This window comes from Ovis canadensis, chromosome 2, assembly GCF_042477335.2.
Source record: "Ovis canadensis isolate MfBH-ARS-UI-01 breed Bighorn chromosome 2, ARS-UI_OviCan_v2, whole genome shotgun sequence".
NCBI lineage: Eukaryota > Metazoa > Chordata > Mammalia > Artiodactyla > Bovidae > Ovis > Ovis canadensis.
The window spans coordinates 166434748-166461902 of NC_091246.1; the positions used below are offsets into that span (position 1 = coordinate 166434748).

A 27155-nucleotide genomic window follows, 5' to 3' on the forward strand; every position below is an offset into this window, starting at 1 on the left:
TCCCTCTGCTCTCTCAGAGTAAGTCCTCTGTTTATACTCTGGATACCAAGCCTTTCCTCAGGGATCTTGCCTTATCTATTACCCCTTCTCTTCTTTATGTTCAATCTCTTCTACTTTTTATTTTTGGTCTCTTTTCTTTAGCATTCAACTATATGCATGGCTTCCATATTTTATCAATGAAAGTTTGCATTCAACCTATGCCTGCCTTGGGGCACTATTTTATTTCTGTTATGTTCTTTGTAGTTAGGTTTTAAAAAGTTCTTAAAAGAGTAATCCAAACTCTAATTTATTTTTCATTCTTCCATCCATTGCAATCTGGCTCCTGCTCCCACAACTCTGCAAAAACTGCATTCTACCAAGCTACTGATGTTCTAACTGCTAAATTTAATGGATTCCCTTCAGGCTTTACCTACTTATTTACTCAGTGGCATGGTTGAGAGCTTATTCTTCCCTTCTAAATTATTTTATTATATGAGTATTTTTTCATTGTCCAAAAGAGAAAAGCTTCCTTCATCACTTTCCCACCCAAATCTATACTTTTGTATCCCACTCTGATTCCATTTCTTTCTCAAAAGTGATCAGTGTTCGAATACATCCTCATAGACTTGTTATTAATGCCTTAAGTGTGCAGATATATATCTAGTTTCCCTTCTTTCTTTCACACCTTCCTTTCCCCTTGCCTCATTTCTTTTTTTCTTATAAGTTGTATTATATTTTAGTACTGTTCTATAATACAACAGTGTTGGAGTTCTGTAATCTTGTGGGTCTTTCTATATCAGATTATATAAACCTACCTAATCTTCGAAACTACTAGATAGATGAAGATAGCAAAACATACTCAGTATTTAACTATTTTCCTACTGATGGTTGCTTAAGAGGGTAACATGATCAGTTTCTAATTTTTGACACCACAAATCAAATTGCAACAAAACATTCTAGATTGTGCCTTGATTTCTCCTAAATATAAAAGTTGAACTTGTGGGTCAAAGGACAGACACATATATGTGTGTGTGTGTGTGTGTGTGTGTATAAAATTGATAAACTATCAATCACCCTCTAAAAGGACTATGTCAGCATATAATCAGACCAACAATAATATCTGAAAGACTCCAGTTCCCCACTCCTCTGTTAGCAAAGGATATCATCTATCTGATGGACAGAGTAATGTTGTAATTTGTATAATTCTGATTATTCATGTTTATTAGTAATTATTATTTAATTTTCTGAAATGTCTGTTCATTTCTATTGCTCATTTTTCTAATTGATTCTCTTTTCTTCCTAATTTGTAGGAGCTCTTAAAATATTATGAACGGCAATTACTTGCTATTATTATGCATGTATTAGGTTGGCCAAAAGTTCGTTTCAATGTGGCCGATGAACAAACTTTCTGGCCAATCCAGTAACTTTTGCCAGGTTGCCACCTGTCTTCAACTTTGTTTAGAATATCTTTAATCATACAGATTTGAAGTTTTAAGTATTCAACTCTGTTACTCTTTTCTTTGTGACTCCTTGGTTTTGTGCCTTGCTGAAAGAGTCTTTTCTACCCTAAGATTATTTTAAAATCTTCGGTATTTTCTTCATGTATTTATTTAATATTCCTCTTTCCATCCAGCTCCTTAGTCTATCAAGAATTTATTTGTTTTTAGAACTAAAAGAAGACCAAGTGGTTGAAGCCAGGGAGAGAGTGGTGTGAGCTGGTGCTGGAGAGTGAGGCAGGGTAAACACGTTAGTTCAGTTCAGTTCAGTCGCTCAGTCGTGTTTAATCATGGGAGCAATGTTGTTTAGCTGCTAAGTTGTATCCAACTCTTTTTGCGACCTCATGGGCTATAGCCCACCAGGCTCCTCTGTCCATGGGATTTCCTGCAAGAATACAGGAGTGGGTTGCCATTTCCTTTTCCAGGGTATCTTGTTGACCCAGGGATGGAACCCCAGTCTCCTGAATTGGTAGGTGGATTCTTTACCACTGAGTCACCAGGGAAGCCCTGGGAGCAATGGGAAACCACAAAAGAGTTTAAGAAGGTAACATGATCAGTTTTTAACAACTTCTAAAGGACTACTGAGATGCTTCAGACAAAATAAAATGCTACAAACAAAAACACTGAAACGTTAACAACATTCATTACTGAGGAATAATTGTAAATAGAGGTGAAAAGGTACATAATCACCTTCTTTTGTCTGTTTCTTCCAATTAAGCAAAACAAGTAGTAAACATTGTTTTCTACTAAAGTAACCCAGGAAAGGAGAGTACCTGGAAGTTCTGAAAGAGACAAGCCATGGGGTTATTGTTAGCTGGGCAAGGAATTGTGGACTGTCCTTGAAATGCTTGGAGATTCTGGTACCCCTGAAGAAGTTGCTGCTGCTGCTGATTTGGAGGAAACATCTGACTGTTGTTTAACAGCGACTGTAGATGAGTCAGTTGATGGTTATTCAAAGTACTGTTTATTGAGGGCATGTCACCTATAGTATGAAAAATATAAAATATAAGTCAATGTGATTCTTTGGAGGTCTTATGCCTATCTTTCTTGAGGATTTCTAAAAAAACTAAAAACTAGACTTACATGGTAACTCTTTTCTCTTTTTCTCTTCAAAGTCTTACTAAGTGGTAAGAAAGACTAATTTTATTATTTATCTTTCATTATTAGTGTCTTGATTTCATATCATGGAGAGACTAGTTAGTCTTTGGTCTATCCGTTAGCCAATCCTTATATATTGATCTTCAGTGTCATAGAATTCCTTGAAGCCATTTTTGTTAAAGCAACCACAATTAAAGGTTAAAATTAGCCCTAAATGCTTTAGCAATCATAAGATAGTTAAAATATGTGGGCCTGACCAGGCGTGGTTACAAAACTTAGTTCTCAAACCATAATAATAACTACCACCAAATCAAATTAAATTTGGTTTAGAAATATGTATTAATATGTATTTTGTCCTTGTTTTAATATATATTTTGTTTCTACATAAAATATGTATTTGGTATTTTGGTTACCTAAAATAAAATTGTAAAGAAAACTATTAATATAGAAAATCCACTGTCATAGTCATAAGAAATAAATGTTATATAATCAGATAGGATAGTTAATACCAAAGTTACATTCAAAATTCAAAATTAACTTGTTTTGAAATTACATTGACTTTATTTTGAGGATAATGTCATAGAAATTGTCCTATGACTTGAAATCTGTAGTGCTTTTTAGGTTCTTTACTACACTATTTTGATTGCCAAATAGGACTAATTAAAGTGTTCTATAAAAGTACTTATGAAAACTAGAAACATATTATTTTTTTAGCTATTGAAGATGCCCTAGACAATATCATGTACATTTGCCTATGTTTCCAGACTTTATGGGCACCATCTCTATACTACAATTACGTGCATCAAACAGCTGAATATACTTGACATGATTTTATTAATTTTTTGAGATAAGATAATCTACATAAAGGATTTTGTTTTTAACCCACAAAGTTCTAAAGAATAATACTGTTTGAGAAAACCAAGCAGTAGCTATTTGTTTCCTTGAACTTGGGCAAGCATTAACTTTGAATGTTTTTATGCCTTGTTTCTTATTTTGCTGGATAAGCTAGTTTCATTAATTTAGGGATCACCTGGAAAAGCACTTCCTCATACTGTTTTCATCCACAGTGCAGCTGCTCATACTAACCCTGTGATGCCACATCAACTAAAATTCAAATAAATGTTATTTTTAAGGTGTACCTGTGCTTTAATTATTTGAAAAATAAGACACTACTTGGCTTAAGAGAATGATGAGTAGGTTAGGTTTAGGTGGCATCAGAATTAGAAGAGAAGGCAGATTAAAATGACATTTAGTATTTCTAGAATAGGGGAAAAGGAAAAAGTCATTTTCATGTTTGTATAACTATGGTTGTGTGTGGGTGTTATTATATTTAGTTCTTCCTTAAGCAAGCTGTGACATAACAAAAACATTTTTAAAAATAGTGTGACAAAATGGAGGTCTTTTTTAAAGGAGAAAATAGAATTAGAAAAACGTTTCTTTTGTAAAAATTTGTGAAAAAATTTAACTTACCAAGCAGACCTGTCCCCAGTAGAGGGTTAAGTAGCTGTGGCACCACAGAGTTACTGTTGAGTTTAGCTGGACCAGGTGTATTCCCAGCATTATTAGATATATTCAGCAATGTTTCTGCCATTGACACCACTGCTGTCCCACCAAGTGTTGAGACAGTCAGTGCTGCCACTGCTGATGATGTAGTGGTTGTGGTAGTGGTTGCCTGGGAAGAAGTTGCTATGGAAACCTCTGGATGATTAGCGGTGTTGGCCGATGCCGAGTTCAGGACACCTCCCAACAGCTGGGGATTCAAGGCCATTAATCCTGAGGCCCCAGTGACAGCTGGGAGGAAGAGGGGGTTAAAAGTAGTGTCACTGCCTGCAAAGCTTGGTAAAGGGTTCCCCAGGGGATTGGTTAAAAGGGTCTCAGCTCGGCTGTTCTCTGACTGATTGCTTGGCAAATGGTCTGGTGGGGCTGTCATCTGTGTTAATGAGGGTAAGGGGGTATTTTGCTGTTGCAAAAGATCTGAGATGGCCAGATTGAAAGATGGCAGGGGAAGCATGGCAGCTGTGTGGGCTTGGTTCTGAAGCAGGGCTGCTAAGAGTTGAAAGTGAACAGGCTGCAATACCTGCCCATCCATGTCACCGGAGAGAAAAGCTAAAGCAGCGTTTACATTTGGGTTGAGAAAACCTAAAGGGTGGAGGTTGATCTCAGACTTGCCTTCTCCTGCTGAAGGCTGGAGGATATTTAATAGATTCTGGTTTAGGAGATGCTGTTGATTCACTGGCAAAGAGATAGGTAGAGAACTGAGGAGGCTGGGGTTCAAGGGGTGTGGAAGATGGTTGTTTGAAGTGCTGTTGGATGGAAAATGAAGTGCGTGCTCCTGGCCAACAAAAGGAAAATCACTCCCAATGGGCAGCTGACTCTGCAGTAGGTTTCCAGCTGCGGTGGTGACTATGACGCCATCTTGAAGAACAGATGTTGTCTTTGTGATGGCAGGGTGGTTGATGCCAGCTATGGCTATGGAGGAGGATGGTCCTGAACCGCCTGAAAGAAAGGGGAAAAAACCCACTTATTAATTACAGAGGTTAAGGAAGACTTCTCTATAAAAATACATTGAGATACATTTTGATGAATATATTACATGCCATCTTTGTAGAGGCTAACCAGATTAATTGTAATTAGAGATGATCTGACATGGTAATGAAACAAGTTCAACTTCATACTTCTTAATCTACTTTGAACATAAATATGCTGGAGAAGTTTGGCACTTTAAGAAATAGCTGTTCTAACTGTCAAATATCTTGTTTTTCATAGCCGGACAAAGTGAAAATGGGGGAAGCTATGTGGTAGTCCATTCATTTGGTTAGAAAAAAGTAACAAGGCCTCATTTTTCAAAATATATTTTTACATAAAAAAATTATTTTTGGTCTTTATTACTAGTCTTTGGTCTTTATATTACTAGTATTTTCTTTTAAGGGAAAAAACAAATAGAATATGCATGAGAATACAAAACAGAAAATAAAAAGTACCTACGTAGATATAACTATTAATATTTTAGTATATAGTTTTCCAGGCTTTTCCACCTGTATGTACATATTACATATGCAGACACATACACACACATACACACATATATACATATATATGTTACATATATTTTTAGCAAAAACAGGATCATATTGTTTTGTAACTTTTCATTTATCAATACATTGTTACTATTCTTTCATGTTAACTATAGATCTATTTTACTAGTATCCATGTATGGATATACCATAATTTATTCAATCCACAGTTGTGGATATTTTGATAGTTTACAATCTTTTACTATTTTAAACAACACTATGATAAACATTCTTATTTACTCATCTTTGCTAATATGCTCAATTGTTTTCTAAGGAAAAATTCTCAAAAGTAGAGTTCCAGGGACAAAAGGTTTATATATTTTTTAAAGCTCTGGATACACGTTGTCAGACTGCCCTCCAGTGTAGCTGATAAATATGCATTCCATTTATATTTCTATAAACAATGTAGGTAGTACTCATTTTTCTCACCAACACTGTGTTTTATCATTATTTTTAAATCTTTGTCATTCTAATAGCATAAAAATACTTTATACTCATGATTCCTTAAAAAGACCAGTCTTCATCCAAATAGTATTCTTAATTGTGAAAATCTTATGTATGCTAAAGATGAAAATTCAAGGAATTTAATAATAAAATTAGAGTTGTGTATCATAATTGTTTTAGTTGTTACCAATCCAAGCTGCACAAAACAAACAAGCCAACAAACCAACCAATGTCTGGGCCCTAACCAAGATCAGTCAAGAACTCATCTCTTGGGGTACAGCCTGGGCAGTAGTATTCTTTGAAATCACCCCTAGTGATCCAGATGTACAAGGAGGGTGTGGGGAGGGTGAGAATCACATTCTGTTGAAAAGGAACCTACAAGCATCTTTTGGAAAATGTCTTACCCTAAAGAAATGCATTGTTTTATAATAATACATACATTTAGCAAATATTAATTATTATAAGCACATACATTTATTAAAGTATTAAACATGTGTATGTTATAATGAACAATACAGTGTTACTGAAAATCTAAAATAATTCAAACATTTTACCGCTGTGCTATGCCATCGCAACAAACTTTATATATGACTATGTTACCACTGAGGCCTTGTCCAAATACACAGAAATGTTTCCATAGTTGTAACAGAAGTACGAATACAATGATATATTTTTCTCATTTTTCTCCTACCAGAATAACGCAAGGGTTTTTCCTTTTTGAAATATAGACTCTATATGAACACTATTAACTATGTAGCATGTGGACTGATCATATTTATTGAACTACCTGATAAAGTTTGGCATTCATATTTTGATTTTTTCATTATTACATATCACATGGGGATGGACATCTTCCTGTATATGAAAGCTTCCTACTTTTGAATTTTTCTAAGGAAAATAATCATTGTGAGCATCAAAGACAGGTAAGTGAAAGGCTTGCAACATGTAAAAGTATACAAATAAAAGGAGCTATCATTGTCATCATTATTGACATTAGTAGCTAAAGTTAGTTGTGATGATGTGGTAACAATAGGAAGTATAAAATCAGCGTATCCAACACATATATCTCTATAGCATGACTTTGCAAGTCTTCTAGCTGTTGTGGTCTACTTTATTTTTTTAAAGCTCTCACTGTTGCATTTAAAGGAGATAAGATGCTGAGGTAGGCATAGAGTATACAAATCTTTAAACATTAATTCAGATCTGTGATAAAAACCAGTAATACCTTAAACGTTTCAGTGCTCCTTAAATCTTGCTGCCATTTCCATAAATAGGTACTTTGGTTTATTTGCATTTGGAAACCACTTTTTTGAACAAGCTAATAAAAACTCTTATTTACTAGTAATCACTATCTATGGCTTTTTCCCCTATCTGCTAAATAATCATGACATATTTAAATATACAGATCACCATTCCTCTAATCACAGTCAAGAGTATATTTCTGAAATAGTCTAGTGTGTATACAAGACTTTGTAGATGAAGGATTTCCTTAGGGGTTATTACTCTTTTATCTTTATTTTGTGAAACAGAAACATCCATTTTGAGGATTTATGAAAGCAGTCATTTGGGGACATTATTCTAAAAGTTCTCCATCTAAATATTCTTGAGGAATTACAATAAAGAAAATACAGTTATTCTAGGTATATTTTTGCATTACCAAAAAGAAGGTGGTGAGTATCACAAGCTTCTTAAGGGTAATATGTGGATCAAGGCATGTTTTTTATTTTCCCTAGTTTTCAACACACCAATTCAACAATCAAGTATACTCTGCTGAACAAAAGGATTAAAATGATGATACAGAGAAACAACAACAATAACACAACACCCTGCCTATTCTTTCAGGAAAGCAGAATTTAGACAATGTGATAACACACAGATCTACCTGTCTGTCTCAAACATTTACTGAGAGCTTATTATGAACCAGGAAATTTTAAAGTTCTTTTCATAAAGTTAATATAACTACAAGGCAATATGCTAGGAACTATAGCAGGTATATAACAACGGGGCAAATGTAAAACTGAAGGTGTTAGGAAAAACTAAGCAATGGTAACCTTTGATCTGGGATTTGAGAGTGGAAAAGAGAGAATGGGCTTCTAAGTGGAAGCAAAATAATTTTAAAAACAGACAAGGAGGTAATAAAGTGTATGGAAGGTAATACAAATCTTATGTATCCTCAAAACAAAGAAATATGACTGAAAATATTGTACGCTGCTTTTCTACCCACCCCAGCCCTCTCAACCCTGGTTAAACTTGCTGCCTTAGACAAGCAGTGAAGGTATTTAGTCATCTTTCTAAACCATTAATGGCAAGGATTACTTATTTCCCTCTGTATTTCCAAGACCTAAGAGTCTCTAACACATGGTTGGCACTCAAAAAATGTTGGTTGAATCAATCTATTAAGATTGTAAAACATGCATTCAACTTCTAGAAATCAGATCACTTGCTCTCTGTGTGTGGCAAGTGTGTATATGGAGGAGAGAATACCACCCATTTGTAGAGAAAGTGAAAACTGACTCTTGTATTGTGTATTGTGACTCCTGTATTGTGAAAACTGACTCTTTATCTCCTGGTCCAGTGCCAGGAGATAAAGGCTGCTGGAAGGGAGATGGTTGGAAGATGTCAAGTTACTTTAGAAGACTCCCAGCTGGAGAGTTAAAATAATCTTACAGAGGAAGAGGTCCATCCCAAAGTACTCTGAATTCTTATAGTCACTCATTATTGCTTGGGGTCACTGAAAGAGGATCCTGTCAATTTTTATAGTTGGAAGGAAAACTGGAAATTGCTTATTTTTGAACCACTTAATCATGAATAGGCATTCTCTGGTGAACTTACATCTCTACATAAAATACTATCATCTGCTTAAGCATGTGGGGAAAAATGTTTTCTCAAAGCTGATTTTTTTTGGTGGGAGCAGCTGTTTTGTGCTTACTCTAATGAAGGAGATGGGTTTATTTTTTTTTTTTTTGAGTTTTTTAAAAAGCAAACTATTCACTGAACATTTAGCAGTTAAATAACTAAAAGGCAGCTGGGAGCCTGGAACAAGTTAGCAAGCTGGAGAAGTCCTTTAATTGGGAAGAATTTTTATTTCACACCAGCCAGCGGCACCACAAACTGGCATAACTTCTTTTTCTCATTGTTTCTGTTACTTTTAAAGAAGTAAGAAATTAAGACTGGAAAGCTAACCAAACAAACATCCCTGGTGTGAGATCATATTCCTAGACACCCAATCAGAGATTGAGATAGTCCAGTACAATTAGGAAACAACAGTGGGAGTTCTTCCTGTGGGGCAGATTTTCAGATGTAAAGTGTATTCTTCATATACATGTATAATTTATAATGTATGTGTGTCTGCGTATGAGTGTATATACAGAAATAGCATCAGTCATTTCTTTTTAGGATTTTTTTAAAGGATATTTGTCGTATTACTAAATTTCATCCTTGAGATGTTTCATCTCATTTTTTAAAAATTGCTTTTCAAAAGAAAAGTAGTGTCTACCTCTTTAGATTTTTTTTTCTTCTTTGTCACTAATACTCTGAGAAGTCATTGTTCATATTAGGCTAAACTTTCATAGTTGGCCCTAAGTATTAATACTGTTGCACATTTCTTTGTATGTGCACAGAGAGGGCATAAGGCTCATTCCAACTGACCAACAGGTGTTTTAAAAATATCATTATAATGGGAATTTGCTGTATGACTCAGGGAACTCCAACTGGGGCTCTGTCACAACCTAGAGGGCTGGGAAGGGGTAGGAGGTGGGAGGGAGGTTCAAGAGGGATGGGACCAATGCACCTATGGCTGACTCATGTTGATGTATGGCAGAAACCAACACAATATTGTAAAGCAATTATCTTTCAATTAAAAATAATTTAAAAAATGCCATAACACCAGTTCAGCCTATAGTCCCAATTTTGATAAATATAACTTCATGCTATAAAACTTTTTCTAAATTGGTAAGCCCAAATACTGCTTTTTAGCCACAAAATTCAAGAAACCTAAGAAATAAATCATATAGAAGGTACTCCTTCACTATCTGACCTTTATCATTTGCTTTGGCAAGTGTATTTCAACTGCAAACAGGATCAATGATAATCCTTAATAAAAATGAATGTTTCTAGAGACAGGAGAAAATATCATGCCCTAGTAAGTCTAGTAATATACTTTTCAATCCCATGAAAATAGAAAAAATTCCTATTTAAAGGGTTGATTAAAAAAACTGAAAGATAACTTTTATGAGCAGTCTAGATCTTCCAACATTAGTTTCCCAAGCCTTAGTAATGACATGGTAACATGTATTTACAAAGATATACCAATCTCTGTCTTGTACCTTGGATGTTGATACAAATGCCCAGCATTCCTTTACCAGAAGTAGGCAGGAAGCCCTAGGAACTATGTCTATTTGTTCTTCACCAAAAACCAAAACAATTTAGGAGAAAGAGGCGAGAGTGGGAGTATCGGTGGGAGTATCTCAGAAAATACTCTCTACCGTCAATAAGGCCAACCTCTTAGGGAAGAGGGAAGACCAGTGGAAGGAAGGAATGTAGCCTGTACCTTGGAGTATGAGGTCAGAGTGATGATGACTGGATCAAGGAGGCCATTCTTATGGGGTCAGACAAAATTGTGTTTTATTACTGATCATTTCTGCTTCCTTTATTAACACATAGGATTACTCTAAAAGCTGTTGAAATGAAAAAAAAAAAAAGCTTGAGATTTTTCAGTTTCTCAAGTAACAATGGTTTTTTGTTTTGCAAATGCTTTTAATCACATTTTTCTTAATAGTTATTGTAAGGAAACAAATGCTGAGAGAAGAGGTTAATTCTCCTGGTTGGTAGGATTTCTGTTCTCTCTGTATGCTAGAATCACTGTTAATATGCTCCAACTATCAATATTCGAACTGAGAGTTTACCCCATTTTGTTTAATGAGCAGAGCAAGTAGTTTCTAGGTTATTAATAGTTAACTTTGTGTCCTTCCATTGTATACTATTTTATCTTCAGTGCTAAGCAGTGCTGAGCACATACCAGATGCTCAATAAATACTGACTTAACTACCTCATAAATATTTTAAGACAGTGTTTAGAGCTATTTAAAGGTTGTAAAATCAATTTTGTATACCCTCAATTAGTATATTTTGATAAATGAAATAGTAAAGACAAAAAAAGTACAATGCATAGCCACAATATTATTTTGTGGAAACTGATTCTGTTAACTTATACATGTGAATACTGGGGCATGCTCTGTTAGTGGGTGATGAAATAATTTCAGTGGATCATGACTGTCATAAAAATACAATGAGATAGGGTAAGATAGGATGAGACAGAATGGCAGAGTGCATCACATGGAGTGTTTTTTCAGGAAATTTTTGTTGTACATTAAAAACTTCTCTTTGGCGAAATGGAATCCAAGTTAATTTGTTAGAAATTAGATGTAAAAAAAAAAGTTTGAAAAACACTGCTTTAGGAGGCCTCTCAGTTGCTCAGCTCTGTGGGGGATATCTATGGAGCTGTGTTTCAGGAGGCATACTTAATAGACTCTAGTGTGGCAGGTATCCCTGTGGAGTTATGCAGTCCAGGAGCCCTGCTCTAGGGCATCTGTGATAAATACTACTCTCTCCTATACCTGTACCCATGGGTCTTGGAGAGAGATTCTGAATTTAGCTCCTACCCCTGGAGTATCTTGGCAACACCTGCAGACTTGTCTAGTTCCATTCTAAATCTATAAAATGGTGAGTTGTTACTTTGACTTTGCCAGAAGTATAATTCTTAGAAAATAACTTTTACTCTACTCTTTCCTTCGTTAGCATTAATGTTGTTTGATAGAAGTTCCGAGAAGGTAGAAGTTTACGATTTATTTAGTACTACATGCACATGGAAATGAAATCTGTTTTGATGACACTGTAGGAATTATGTTTCAGCATTATTTTTAATGAGTCGTATCTTGGTAGAGTTAACTTTACTGCCTAGAATTTGGGTACTTTTAGAGGCTACTACAATGTTTTTAGACCACTTGATTTTAGTCAATAAAGCTTAGGAATCTCCTTGAGATCTTAAGGATTTATAGTGGTTTTATAAGTGAGCTTAGTGTATTGCAATAGAATAAAATTCTCCCAATTTGCACACTGGGACAATTTATTTCTTGAAAGGTACAAAATAGATCATTGAATCAGCAAACATATCACACCACTATGAGTTCTGTTATCACTTTTGATTACATAGACTCGATGTCTAAATTCAAACATATTTTAATTCCTTTTTTTTGTACACGAGGAAACATTAAACCTGGATTATGTAAACAAAGCAAGTGGTGTAACCCTGATATTAGGAAACCTTCTTAAACAGCAAGACATTGTCTGTTGTAAAAATATCTTACAGCAAAGAAGAAATGGCTCATTTTGCAAAAATTTATCTAAAAGAATAGACATAGATTTTTATCACATAATCAAGAATATAATATAGTTTTGGTATTTGGTTAAAAAGAGCAAAGGGCAACTTTCAACCTAGAAGTCTGTGCATCAATCAGATGAGGAATCTAGGCATTTAAAAACTTGGGTGGAAATACTTTTAATAGCAACTATTGTTAATTCAGTCACAGCCTTAAAGCAATCTTTGCCTTTTTTCACTCTATATAAGTCTACATTAGACAAGAGGCTTACTTCCCTTCAAACGTCCCATATCCTGAGAGAGCTAACATGTACAATAATCCATCCTGGAGTATTTTTATCCCATAACCTTTTTGCAACTATAACCTCAAATGAAGGGAATGACAGTTTCCCTTTCTTTACTGGGATGTTCTAAGAATAAATAAATACAGAGAACAAAAAGCCAAGCTTATATATGAAGTATCCTTTTGTGATCTCTAAGTTTCTTATACCTACCAGTTCAGAGGCTGCACTGAGTTTCAATCAAATGTATTTTGTGCTGAAAAAACACTTTCTTTTCCAGAGTTTAAAAAAAATATATAAATATTCATGAGCATATATTTATTCACAGGTTTATTTATAGTCTTGTTAGTCGATGTATATCTTTAAGAGTTAAGGCAAAGAAATGATTGAATCATTTACTCTTTTGGTACAAACCCATACTCTGCCCCTTCACAGGACTTTATTTTCATGTGTTTAGAAGAGCTGATTAAATGTTTATTACCAAAAAATGAGAATATAAAAGGCATTTTAAAGTGAAAAAGTTGTATTTAATGACTTTATCATTTGGAGGAAGGCAAGCTTCAGTTATTAAGTTGGTTAGCAGAATAGTCCAAATCTTTTTGCTTCTTTGAAAACTGTGAAAACCCACAGGGCCATGAAAGGCTGGGTCCTCTGCAAAGGCCCCAGTTACTGGCATGTGTGTTTTTGTTCTGTGGTAAACAGGTGGGCAGTGATCAGAGGCCTGAGGAGGCACGGTCCTGATGGCACTTGGTTTTGAATTCTTCCCTAAACCAAACAACAGGACACATGCTGGAACCACTTCAATGTTGAAATTCAACTAACTTCATAAGCTGAAAATTGCTTTAAATGTATATACGACTGATGGATTTCATAACATACCTGCATTCAGCAGTTTGAATTGGACTGATACTGAGGAACTGATTGGGTTTGGTTGCCAGATCCACCAGAACTTTGTTTTACAACTTGAGGAATGTTACCAAGAATCCTACTGGTCGTTTTCTAAATCTGTTACATGGAAATATTAAACTTCACTTGTAATTTCATAGCCAAAACGTTAATAGAAACCTGTAAACTTTGCAATGCAAAGTGTTCAGAGAGCTTTAGTGGAAAGGCAATTTCAAAGCACCAAACAGAATTAATAAAACCTATCTTCTAAGTTTTAGAAGTGTTTTCTAAGCATTCATATCTTTTATCTGATTTTTTTTTTTTTACCATCTTTGCCTTCAATTCTCATATATGAGTTATAATACATTTTAAATATGGACTGGTATTCACATATAGGCCTAGAATATGAATATTTGGGTTGTTTATAATAAAAACCTCTCTATAAAAGAAGTTCTTGAAAATAACCTATCAAGTTTTCAGAGTGATTTCTGGTCTTCAATGCAATCTTAATGTAACATTTTTGAGCTGCTGCTTAGGAGAGTGGAAAAAAGGCACTGGGGTGAGCAGGAGGTATTTGAGCTCTGTTCAGGCTCCACGACCACAAGGAATGCTTGGGCCATGTCACCCGCAGGTGTCTCTCACCCGCACTGTGCTATCAGAACTGGTGTGGCAGGGCTGGCATGGGCACAGCTGTCTCCTACAAAGGCCTACTGACACTTCACCCACTAGGAAAACAATTCTTATCTGAGTGAGGCAATACAAAATCATTTACATCAAGGTTACCAAATGTAGTTCACAAATGAGGGGCAGTTCTTTTGATATTGTGGACATTTTATCTGCATTGATACAAATATCCTAGTTATTGTATACTAGGATATCAGAGTCCAGAGAGAGAGGGCAAAATAAGTGACTTTGGTCTAAAAGTGCATCAAAAGTTTACAAACATGGTTTCTAACATGCGTTGATGTGCTTCAATTCACTGTCTTTTGGATATTTTTAAAGATTCGAAAGGGAAAACAGTATTTTTGACAACTAGATGCTTCCAATGAAGAACTTATGCAGCTGGGAAGAAAATGGATTTTAGGATCAGATGAACCTGAATTCAAATCCTTATTCAATTATGTATGACTTTGGATACTCCAGTTCTCTGAGGCTCAATTTACCCATCTGTAAAATGATAACAAGAACACCTTACACTTTGGAAGACTGTACAAATTAGAAATAATACAGGTAAGTCACCTAGTACATCAGAGGTACTCAAGGATAACTAAAAGCAACATTTTAAGAATAAAGTGTGTTTTCTTCTAATGTCTTCCTAGTATGCTAGGAATACTTAGCAAAGCTTGAAGGGAGAGTTATGTCTGTCATCAGCTGTTTCACTGTAAATGCCCACCTCTGGTGTTTATTTGATGGATGCTAAGCAATTATCATGACAGTACATTCAGCTGACACAGATCACTGTGTATATAAAAAAATGATATTAGAGACCTCTTTAATAAATCAGCTCATCAAAAGAGCTACATTAGTAAATCTACCCATTTTTATTACCAGCTGCACATCAGATCTATATACATTAATTAGTATATAATTTTATTAAGTTTAATACTTTAAAAAATTCTAACTGACCTAGATTTTTATCAAGCGTATGTTTTCTGTTATCTTACACATGATTGGTCACATCCACATCATTATTAGACATTTATTCTCATCCCTTTTAGCTATTTATATGCTAACACTTTCTTTATATTAATAAAATTTCAACATATGTGTTTCAACAATCCCAGCACTGGCAATCCAGATCTGATGTTTTACAGAGAGGCATGGAACAAGAAAATACATGTCTAAGACTATATAAAATAAAAAGTCTAAACTTGACAATCAGAAGAAACAAGAACATAAATAAACGTCGGTCTTTTCCATTATAGATAAATTAAAATACATCATTAATAAAATACGTACACTTTGCAATATGAACTTAGACCTGAAACAAAGTAAGTTGAGGTAAGGGGTATCAAAATTTAAAAATATAATACAATGAGACAAACAATGTCTCATCCAAATGATTGAAGCTATGCTTAATAAATATAGTGTATTTTTAAATAGTTACTGACTTTATGTAACTTTAATCTGCTAAATGCATAAGATTAAATTTTCATTTATTTGAGATTATCTAAAAAGAAATATGAGTCACTGAGAAGCTGGAAGCCCCTTTGGAATAAGTATCCTGTTAAACACATAATAGCTTCATGAGATTTCTTAGACTATCAAGAAGGCACTAATCATTTCAATTATCTTTTTCACCTTATATTCTTTTTAACACAAGAGGTCAATGAACAGTTCTTCATTAAATACTGACATCAAACATAACACATAACAGAAGTTGTGGAGAATGGCAGGTATAAGTAGTGACACCAGGAAGGAAAACACTTGATTTTACTATCAACAACAAAGACATGTAGGTCATAATGCCTTTCTAGCATGGTGATATAACAGTCTATATATAACCACACAATAGCTTACTATTAAAAGCCTCAGCAGTTTTCTCACTTCCAGTAGCAATCTGGTTTTAAAAGCCCACTGTTTTCATATCTGAGTAATACCGTCTCTATATTCATTTTTTACTTCCACCTTGTCATTTCTCACCAATCTCTCAAATCATTATTGTTGGATTCTGGGTATTTCTAATATTCTTATGGTCAAATTTTCAGATGTCTCCATGAATTTATCTCTGTAGTGCTTCTTTAAATTTTTTTTATAGTAATTTCTGAGGACTCTACTGAACAAAATACAGTTCTTTCTAATGTGTCTACTTTCAAATAAATCTGTCTCCATTAACAGCAGATAATGAGATACTATAATGTCAATGGTAAAAATAATGGTTTAGTTCTACAAGAAAACTGCAAAATAATTTCAAGATCAAAAATTCTGGAAATCAGGTTTTCAAGCCTTTTTTATTAGAAAACTTAAATTATTACCTTTTTAAAAAAGGAAGTAGCCAATATCCATTTTTGAATTTTTTTCAAACAAATAGTAATGAGGGATAGCAAACTAGGATAAGAAAACACATTAGAAGACAGCTTTCTACTTCATACAACTTCTAGTTAACTCTTCCTATTCATTCACCTATTTCCGGTCAGCAGCAAGAACAAAAAAATATCCATTTATTTTTGCCTCTTTTTTGGATTTTCCAAGGTGAGCTTCATTTACCTGAATACAAACACAAGCTAGGGGAAACGGCTTTTATATTGGCATTGACCAAGTACATGTCTCAATAACCAGGAAATCCTGCCTTCTATGGCTTCTTTCATAGTTTAGAGTCCAATGGTTATTGAACCAACTGAAAGTCGAATGAAATTCAAAACGACAGATTGACAACGAATAATGGAAACACATGGAATCCTCTTGGTTGTTATTTTTTTTTCTAAGAGACAAATCCCTAGCATTCTGTAAATAAAATTATAAATACTAAAGAAATGATGAGAATTTCACATCGGGGAAAGGATCATTTCTTATCATAATAAATATTTTGGTACAAATTTTAAAAAAACGTATAAAAGTTTAGTACCTTTGGGTACTTTTTTCTAATAAAACCATACCTGCTTCAGAACTTGTTTGATTATAGCTGCTAACAATGCTGTTTGGTATCACTGGAGTGGAGGACGTTGAAATTCTTGACTGAGGTGGATTGGGATGTAATGAATTTCCTAAAGCCATGCCCGACTGACTGAGCATCCCACAGTTCCCGCTAGCCTGAATCTGATTTATTAAACCTGTAAGATGGTGGTTTGGGACTGGACTGTTACTGTGAACAAAGTTAGTGTTTGCATTGTGGCAGTGCACGGCTTCCCCTCTTAAAGGTATGCTCTGTGTCAGTGAATTCTGAAGAACACTGGAGTTCATACTGGGATCTGTGAAATGCAGCTGGTTAGCAGAGCAAGGCAAAGCAGTATTTGAGCCCCCACAACCCGGGGTACTATTGCTACTCAAGTGAGAGCTTTGACAACTCATAGACTGTAGTAACTGAGACATTGAACTGATGGGAAACGACCCCTGACCCTGCTTCCTTAGCAAGTCGGGTCCGGGTTTAGGAACTGCAGAACTATCCACTTGAGACTGTCTGAGCAAACTCAACACTGTGGTAGGCGGCTGTTTTCTTTTCCGCAATGAGTCTTTTTGCTGAGACATCAGCTTATCTCTTAGTGCTGCTCGACCACTTTGCCCTTCACCTGATGGGAGAAGCATGTTGGCAGTAGGAGGGAACATGGTGTTTAAAGTGCTATGTCCTTCAGTGTTGCCACTGCCAGCAACAGCTCCAGAATTGCTACTGCTGCTACTGTTGTTACCAGCAAGTTTGTTTTGATTTGCTAGCTGTGCTTTGGCTGCTGCTGAGAGTAAACTACTTGCTGGAAAGGAGGCAGCATTGTGCTGGTTCAAGATCTGATTTAAAGGCATTCCCAGCAAACCAGGCTGACTCTTTACAGAACTTCCGGCAGATGCAGTAGAAAAAGCTGCACTGCTTGGGGGATTTAGTACATTACTCATTCCAGCAATTAATGGGTTAGGGATATCCTTGTACTGATGATGTCCATCGGACTTGGTAGAAGGGCTTGATGGCATTGATGGCCTTGGGGACCCTATTGTTGACCTTGGTGACCTGGGTGGAACCTTAATACCACTGCAATTGGCCTGGGGTCCTAGAGGTGGCATCATGAAATTTCCGTGATCTGATGATGTGGAAGATGAGCGTGATCTTTGGGGCGATGCCTCAATCCTTCCAATTCCAGTCCCCATCATGTGCACTGGGGATGTCACTGGAGAAGGGGACAGGGAGGTTGAAGCTGAATGCTGAACTCTTTGTACATGACTCCCATGATTCATATGACCAGGTTTTACGGTTGGCAAAGGGAGATTACTTGGCAAAGGAACAACAGCAGGAGGCATGCTTACATTCATCACAGGTACCTGAGAGTGGACATTTGAATGGAAACTAGTTGGATTAATGATAACAGGGTTCTGATTCACCGGTTTACTAGGAATAGGGTCAAGAATGCCAAGTGGATCTTTCTCAGATGTTAATGGCTTTTTCTGAAGAGCACAAGAAGGTGGAGGAGGGGGAGGTGGGCCTTGGGGTGGTTTGTGGTGAAACATTGCTCGTGGTATTTCCATATTAGTTGAAAAATTACACATTGGTTTTTTCATTACTGGACTCTTTGTAGTCAAGGTTGGGGAAAGAGGTATATTAGTCCTTCCAGCCATTGCACAGGATGACTGTACAGGAGAACCATGTAGCATTACTGAAGGTGGAGAAAGAGGAGTCCTATTCAGGTGAATAGGACTAGAATTGGGAGCTCCGTGAAAACCAGGATTACTTCTTGTGAAGACATCAGGGCTTCCAAGTGGGTCAGTCCTTGGCGAGATCGAGCCGTCTCCATATATCTGGGAACCTGACGATGCAGGGCTGGGCAGGCCTCCATGGCTGCCACGGAATGGAGACTTCTGTCCATGCTCATTGCTGCCCAATCTCTGCCGGGGGTAGACAGGGTGGAGTTCCTGTTGCTGGCTTCCAGGCAGTTCTTGTACATATAGTCTTCCCATGGTGTTTGATGATCCAATCATTAACTTGAAAGGATTCTTACATTCAGGCATTACAGAATTTGTAATTCCTTCATGTGACTTATTTCTTACAGATCTTGGAGTTGCTGCCCGTGAAGGTACTACTGGAGTTGCATCTGATGTGAAAGAGAGAAAAAAAAAAGTCTGTTAGTAGTCTCAATCCTTTTGTGTGAAAGTGGAGGAAGGGAAGAAAGGAGAAAATGAGGAAGGAAGGGCATCTGGAAAAAGAAATTTGCAAATAGAAACTGTGACTCTGCAATAAAAAAAAAAAAAGGTCTGTATTCTACAATAAATTTTGTCTGAAAAAAATGCACATTATTCTTCCTTAGTTGACCAAAGGTTCTCAATAACTGCACATTATTCTTGTTTACCTCCTATCTGTTGAGAAAGGATGAGGCTCTGAATCTGTATATACAGACATTAGTCATTCTAATAATGTTTATCATATGTAAAATCAAGATTGACAGCCCAGATGGAAATGATAATGTTATTATCATTTGGATTTGAATTTTTTCAAGAATACAGTTACAAGAGAAAATTGTAATCTGTCTGGCATACTATTTTCTTGGATGACTTAAATGAACTGCCATTTTCACCAGAAAATTTTTTACCTTAAAAATGTTTCTATAAACCCCCACAAGACAGCTACAAAAACTCTTTCTTATCCCAACATTTTCACTGTGACAGTAAAAGAGTCTTAATATTTGTGAATTAAGTAAACAGGATTCTGAATCTTTTATAAAGGGAGCGATAACAACAGTAAATACAGTGAAGTTAAACAATCATGCTAACTTAACATCAAGTTGGTAATATTGTAACACTTTAATTACTTTACCCTTAATCAGTCATTGTTGTAAAAACAGCCTTTATCAACCAACTTTGGTAAAAGATTGCAATTCTTTTATTAGGGTAGAATTCTTATGCAAAATTTAGTCAGAGTGCAACCATCTTCAGTACTGGGTTCCAACTGAGTATTCTCTTTTTAGAGTGCATTGCTCCCTTGCTGGTTTTTTGGAATCCCTTCAGTTCTTTCGGAGATCAGACAGAATACAGGCAACAAAAGCAAGCTGGTTCATCATACAGAATTTTCATTCAATCATGTCAGAATTCTAGTTTTAAGTTTTTTTAGTCCCTAAAGATGTTTAACTATTTTATAAAGTTGTGACTTCTAAAACTGGGGTGGCAAATAAAATTAGCTTCATATGGCAATTCTCATCAACTGGTGGTGGCTGCTTACAGAACTGTGCTGAAAAGGATGCTGAGCTCTAGCTGGGCTGCATGAGAAAATGCCAATGATTCTATTAGGGCACAGAACATGGGAGTGGTACTGTTCACATTATATACTGGCCATCCCAATTCTGAGACCTACAGCATATCAGCAAGTATACTCGGATTCATTTGCAATCAGAGGTATATTTACTTGAATGGATAATTACACGTTTAAGATAAATATACTTCTACTTGCTGGGTACTATACAGGTTGAATCATAATGTAACAATTTCTGAGACAGTGGTTTTCAACCTGGATAAACAGAAGTCTTGATAGGTTACAATTAAGAAGTAAAAGAATGCAGTGAACATATATATTTTTCTTGGGAGGTGTGGGCTTTTTGTTTCTGGCATGGTAGAGATTCTTTGATAGAATGATTTCTGGACAATACATGAAAATTAAAAGAAACAATCATATAAGAGAATTGCAATAGATAATTTCAATTGAAATCATTTTTTTTGTTAAAGAAAGTTTTAAAGTTGGTAATCAAGGAAACAACACATGAAAATATCTGGGGCACTAAGCATGGCATTCAGTGAGAACAGAGTTGTCTCTATTAATATCACTAACATCATTACAGGACTGACTGTGTCCTCTTCAGTAATAAAACCACCAAATTGTGTCTTTTCTTGTTTATTTATATAGCCATCTATAGTTCAATGATAAGAAATATAGACATTGGCATTTTTATATTCAACAGAATTTAGAAAGGAACTGATATTCAGAAAGGATTTCTTCCCTACTGGGGAAAAATAGTTACCATTTAAAAAATAACAGTAATATTAAATAAGTAAAAGCCATGCTGCTGTTATGTGGCAGTAAGGAATTAAAGTATTACAAGAGTTGGGAAATGTAAATGCTGGGCACCCAATGAGTGCTTTCCTGTATATCAAATAGACTTTTTGAAAGAGATAAGTTACATGTTTTATGTACGTAAAACAAAGAGAGGTGAAAACTACTGAGCCTTCTTAATCCTTAATTATTTAAATCCTAACCTTTTAATATAGTTTAACATTTAAAAATTGAAATAAATGCTGTATCTGAAGCTGGTAAAAGAGTAGAAATTAATCCAATCAAGTATGTAGTTTTAAAAGGAGATGGAGCTATACCTTATATGCCTATATTAATTTAATTAAATATTTATCTTTAATTTCATTAATGAAACTAGAATGTATAGAATATGACAAAGGACCTAGATCAAGATTCTGCTTCAGTCATTAAAAAGGCAACAAGGCAGACTCTGTAGGCAGGGCAGAAACTGCTATGATGTGAAGTGAGAACAGCAGTAAATATGAGTACGTGCAAACACATGTGCAAGGTACAGAGTGAAAATGAAAACATACTTACATGAAGGTGGCAGGACAATGGTAAATTTTAAACAGCTTTTTACTATTAAATGTTTTTAAGTTGTTGCAATACCTTTTAATTTAAAAAATATAGCTTGTTAAAAGAAAGAGAAAAATTCACTATTTTTTTCTTACATACCTTAGTGGAGCAATTTTTCTGATCATTCCTGTTAAAGTTTAAAGGTTAGTTTAAAGGTAATAGGGTTACTGAAGAGGAGCTCTCTGCTAATAATTGCCAAATTTGTCTCTCCCTGCCCTCTTCACAGAATTCTAGGAGTGACCTGTATGGTATCATAACTGCTTCTCTTTTTATCTAAAGCTATCAATAATTTGGCCCCAATTTACTTATGCAGGTTTAATTTTCCACTTGTGTCACATTAGTCTCCACCGCATTCCTTAACTATTCCATAGTTGCTCTGGACAAGAATTTTATTTTCCTTATATGCCTAAATCCTACTATTTCCCAGGGCTGGTTCAAATCTGAGTTCTACAATGAAGCTTTCTGATCACTGCAGGTTACACTCCTCATCCCTATTTTTTTAACTATGCAGAGCAATGTTACTTATCTTTCACAAACAAATGCTTTGGTGTTCAGCCATATTTTATCCAGAATTACTTACTATTCAAGTGTTAACTGTAATATTTTGGAGAGTTCCTACTCTAGCCCTTATGAAGAAAAATTCCTCAGCCTCAAAGTATAATTCCACAAATTACATATGAATCATAAAGGGAAAATGTACCTCAGTAATGGACATAACTTTAACCAAGCAATCAAACTTGATGTCATCAATATGGGATAAACTGCCATTATGTGCTTCCTAATGAAGACATAATATCGCCTATGCAGTATTCCTACCAAATTGTGTTTAACTTCAATAAAAATATAAGGAAGCAATCAGGCAATTCCAAATTGAGGAACATCTATAAAACTGGCCTAGACTCTTAAAAAATATCGGTGTCATGAAAGATTTAAAAAGACTGGGGAACCAGTGTAGATTAAGGAAATAAAACAACTAATTACAGTTGCATCATCTTTGCATTCTGCATTAAAAAGAGATTGGGTTGAAAAAAGCTAAAAGAATATTAGGACAACTGGAGAAATCTGAATATAGACTGCATATTAGATAACACTATTATATCAGTTTTAAATTTCCTGAATGTGATAATTAGACTGTGGTTTATGTAAGAGAACATCCATGTGTGTTGAAATACTTATGGGTGAACTGTCACAGTATCTGTAGCTCCTGAAACAAAATATTAATTGGTAAGTCTAGGGTGTTTAATGAATTATTTATAATTTTTCTGCAGCTTTGCAATTTTGTAAAATTGAAAGCATGTGTGCATGCATGTGTTGGATGGAGGTGTAAAAAGTTCCTGGCAAGGTGATTTCTGGTAGTAGGTATTCAATATACAGCTAATATGACTCAGTAATACTGCTAGTTCTTGACAACATTGCTAGCTGTATTTGTGGACTACATATTCCAATTCAGCCCTAGGAAAAAGACTATATTTGTTTCTTAAAAACCAATGACACTTTCTCTTTGCTTAGCTCAGCTCTATGTACCTTCATAGTATTTGTAGGTGCTATTCGGTGTTTATTCTGCTCATTTAACTAAATGACTTGGATAGGGAATTTTGGGAGACAACTTCATGGGAATTTTTCAGAACTAACTATCAATTGTAGTGAAAAGATAAAACATACATAATTTTAAATGCATTGTGTGTGGTTGAAAAGTGGACTCAGAAAATGTTTGGCAAGGTGGTTTCTAGTGACTCCTTCTCCAGGAGAGGAGTCGGGGAGGAAAATTCCTAAACCCTTCACCATATTACATACTTGTTCCTCCTCCGGGACTGGTGAGCACCAGAGAAGGGTGTGGGGTTTCCATGCTTTTATGAAGTGTGGCCACTGCAATGATTTTTCTTTTATGTATGCATAGCTTTGTGACATCTTCATCTGCTTTAACATCTTCTGCAGTTCTTTGTTTCACAGCAGCTCCAGGATCAAAATTAAACACCTGGAAAAAGCACAGCCTTTGTTTAAAATATGTCTGCAAAAATATTAAGTAAAAAGATCCCCTTGTTAAAAAAAAAAAAGAAGTTCTGCATAGATTAACCCATATATCTGAAGAAAACTTTCTCAAGTTTTTAAATTTAAGAAAAGGAACTTTATATATAATGTAATAAATACCTTCTACTAAACTTATGGTTTTTAGTGGCAGGGAAAATAATGAAAATTATTCTAATTCTATGACAGCCAAGATAAATACATGAAAAAGTATAGTATCTGATAATGTTCCCAATTTTAGGTACTTCCTGCTGTTACAATAGTACAAAAAACATATAAAATACAGTTAAAACCCCTAAAATCTGACATTGCTACATGCTAGTTTTTTTCTTTGGCTTTATTTTATTGCTATATTAATATTACCTTTTTACTGATTTAAAAAAAACTACTACTCTATTTAAAAAATATTTATTGTATATATACATATACGCTGTTTCAAGTGCTTTTTCTTGAAAGAGGTGACACAAATAAAAAAGAAAAAGTTGTCTATTGATTTTTAGTTCTGAGATTAGCACTATTGTAGGTATTTGCAGAATAATGACCTGTGTCTACAGTATATATTTATAATCATTTAAAATGATTTTGCTTTTTACCTTGCAAAAGAGTAAAACAGTTTCACTTTTGGCTAGAAAGGTTCAGCTTTGTGATTTTAGAAATATTTGTGGCAGATTTATCAACACCAGTGCTAAAAATAACATTGCCGACTGAGCAGTAAGGAAAGAAAATAGTGCACTATTAAAGAGTAAGCATGGGTATAGCTCTAATAAAAAGGTGCAAAAGAGGTGTTTTTATTTTTTGCAAAAGAGATTCTGATGAAATATTTAGTTTAGGTTTGTCACCTTTGAAAATGACTCTTGGACTTGAACTATTTTCCACAATTTTTACGCATTCCAAAATGCATGCAAAAGGTATCTAACTTAAGACTTTAAAATGCATATATGATTGGAGAAGTAATATAAAAATGAAATGCCAAATGAGAAAAGCAAACATATGAAACACCTAAAAAATAAAAAACTGCTGATACATCTATTGCAAAATGGTTACCTTGGGAAGAATAAGAGGACATTCCAAGCCACACTTGCATGTTCCGTCTGTAAGCAGGTATGTTTTAACCTGCTCCAAGCAAGATAACAAAGACCCACTGGGACTGTAAAAATAGTTTAAAAAAACATCAGGAAATAATTCTGACTGCACATATTACATGAAAAAAAAGGCATAATTTATAGTCTTACTGTCCTTCACAGGATATTTTCCTACTAAGGAAAAGCATTTTCTTTGTCAATATTATGTTAGCTACTAAATTATAGCCTTTAACACTATTGCTCTTTCTTTTGAACCAAAATATTTCTCAGAAAAATACAGATCTTCATAGAAAAACAAAAGTACTTTGACAACTGAGAGCAGAGTAAGGATGAGAAAAATGATATTCTTAAAAAAGTGTAGGTAAGAAAGGAACAAGAAAACTACATGAAAGTAATCATTATCATTTTGAACCAGAATATCTATTTTGAAAGCTGTTTGGAGAAAAACTGAAATTTAGGAATGTGTTGGCGGTCAAACCAGAAAGTCACTTAGTCTACGAAAGTTTGGGCTGACAAGTTCTTTCCTTTAATCTTGCAGCTCTAGGACCAAGTTGACCCTCTGTAAAAACAAGTCTCTCTTGTTTCTCCCTCATTCATGTGTTTCTTTGAATATAGATCAGTGTTGCCAAGCTCAAATTCTAGTGAAGAGCCAAGGTGGACTGATAAGGATGGGGAACTCGAGGAAACAGTTTTAGGTGGCAGAAAGGTGCCTGCAGGCCTTGCAGCTGGTGACTGGGTAGTGCTCTCAATGTTACTACTCTTTGGGTGACAGAAGTCAGTATTACGTGATTACTGATCAAATTTAAGTCTATACATTAGGTGCTAATTCAGATGACAGGTTAAGTCTTTAATGTTTATTTACATGAGGATTAGTTTAAAATGGGCAATTTTTATCTTAGGACTTTCATTATTAATGATCTTACAACTTGCATACATATTATGTTTTGACAATTATTATATACTTTTCATTCAAGAATATCTTTTATTTATGACTATTTACCAAAACTTTCACTTAATGCCTTGTGATAAAATTTCCAGAAACAATACTCTCCATTTTGTAAGCAGAGCATTACACTACTTGTTGTCATTGTTCAGTCGCCTAGTTGTGTCTGACTCTTTGCGACCCCATGGACTGCAGCATGCCAGGCCTCCCTGTCCCTCACCATCTCCTAGAGTTTGCCCAAGTTCATGTTCATTGCATCAGTGATGATGTCCAGCCATCTCATCCTCTGACACTATCTTCTCCTTCTGCCCTCAATCTTTCCCAGCATCAGGGACTTTCCCAATGAGTAGTCTGTTCTCATTAGATGACCAAAATACCGGAGCTCCAGGGTCACTATCAGTCCTTCCAGTGAATACTTGGGGTTGATCTCCCTTAAGACTAACAGGTTTGATCTCCTTGCTGTCCAAGGGACTTTCAGGAGTCTTCAAGCAACACAGTTTGAGGGCATCAATTTTTTGGCATTCTGCCTTCTTTAAAGGTCCAGCTCTCATAACCGTATGTGACCACTGGGGAAACCACAGCCTTGACTATACAGATCTTTGTCTGCAGAGTAATGTTTCTGCTTTTCAGCACGCTGTCTAAGTCTGTCATCACTCTGCTGCCAAGAAGCAATCAATGAACTTCTGATTTCATGGCTGAAGTCACCGTTCGCAGTGATTTTGGAGCCCAAGAAGAGGAAATCTGTTACTACTTCCACCTTTCCCCCTTCTATTTGCCATGAAGTAATGATGGCAGATGCCATGATCTTAGTTTTTTTTTTAGTATTTAGTCTTAAGCTGGCTCTTTCACTCTCCTCCTTCACCCTCATCAAGAGGCTCTTTAGTTTTTCTTTGCTTTCTGCCATTAGAGTGGTATCATTGGCATATCTGAGCTTGCTGATATTTCTCTTGCCTATCTTGATTCCGGCTTGTGACTCATCCAGCCTGGCATTTCTCATCAGTGCTCAGCATATAGGTTAAACAAACAGGGTGACAGCAGACAGCCCTGTCCTACTCCTTTCTTGATCTTGAACCAATCAGTTGTTCCATATAGGGTTCTAACTGTTGCTTCTTGACCCGTAAATAGGTTTCTCAGGAGACAGGTAAGATGGTCTAGTGTTCCCATCTCTGTAAGAGCTTTCCAGTTTGCCATAATCCACAGTCAA

General features: G+C 35.4%; 1 protein-coding gene across 3 annotated transcripts in view; it reads right to left on the reverse strand.

Moving 5' to 3' along the window:
* MBD5 (methyl-CpG binding domain protein 5) overlaps positions 1-27155 on the reverse strand; it is a 477029-nt gene that overhangs the window by 30026 nt on the left and 419848 nt on the right. For all 3 annotated transcript variants that reach the window (XR_011254548.1, XM_069577616.1, XM_069577617.1), the window contains 5 exons: positions 24971-25073; positions 23696-23876; positions 17229-19361; positions 4044-5069; positions 2249-2457 (listed from right to left, as the gene is read on the reverse strand). Coding sequence is in view for 2 of the 3 variants with exons in the window: in XM_069577616.1 (XP_069433717.1) it covers positions 2249-2457; positions 4044-5069; positions 17229-19361; positions 23696-23876; positions 24971-25073 (3652 nt within the window). In the remaining variant the exon portion in view is untranslated. The remainder of the gene's footprint in view (positions 1-2248; positions 2458-4043; positions 5070-17228; positions 19362-23695; positions 23877-24970; positions 25074-27155) is intronic.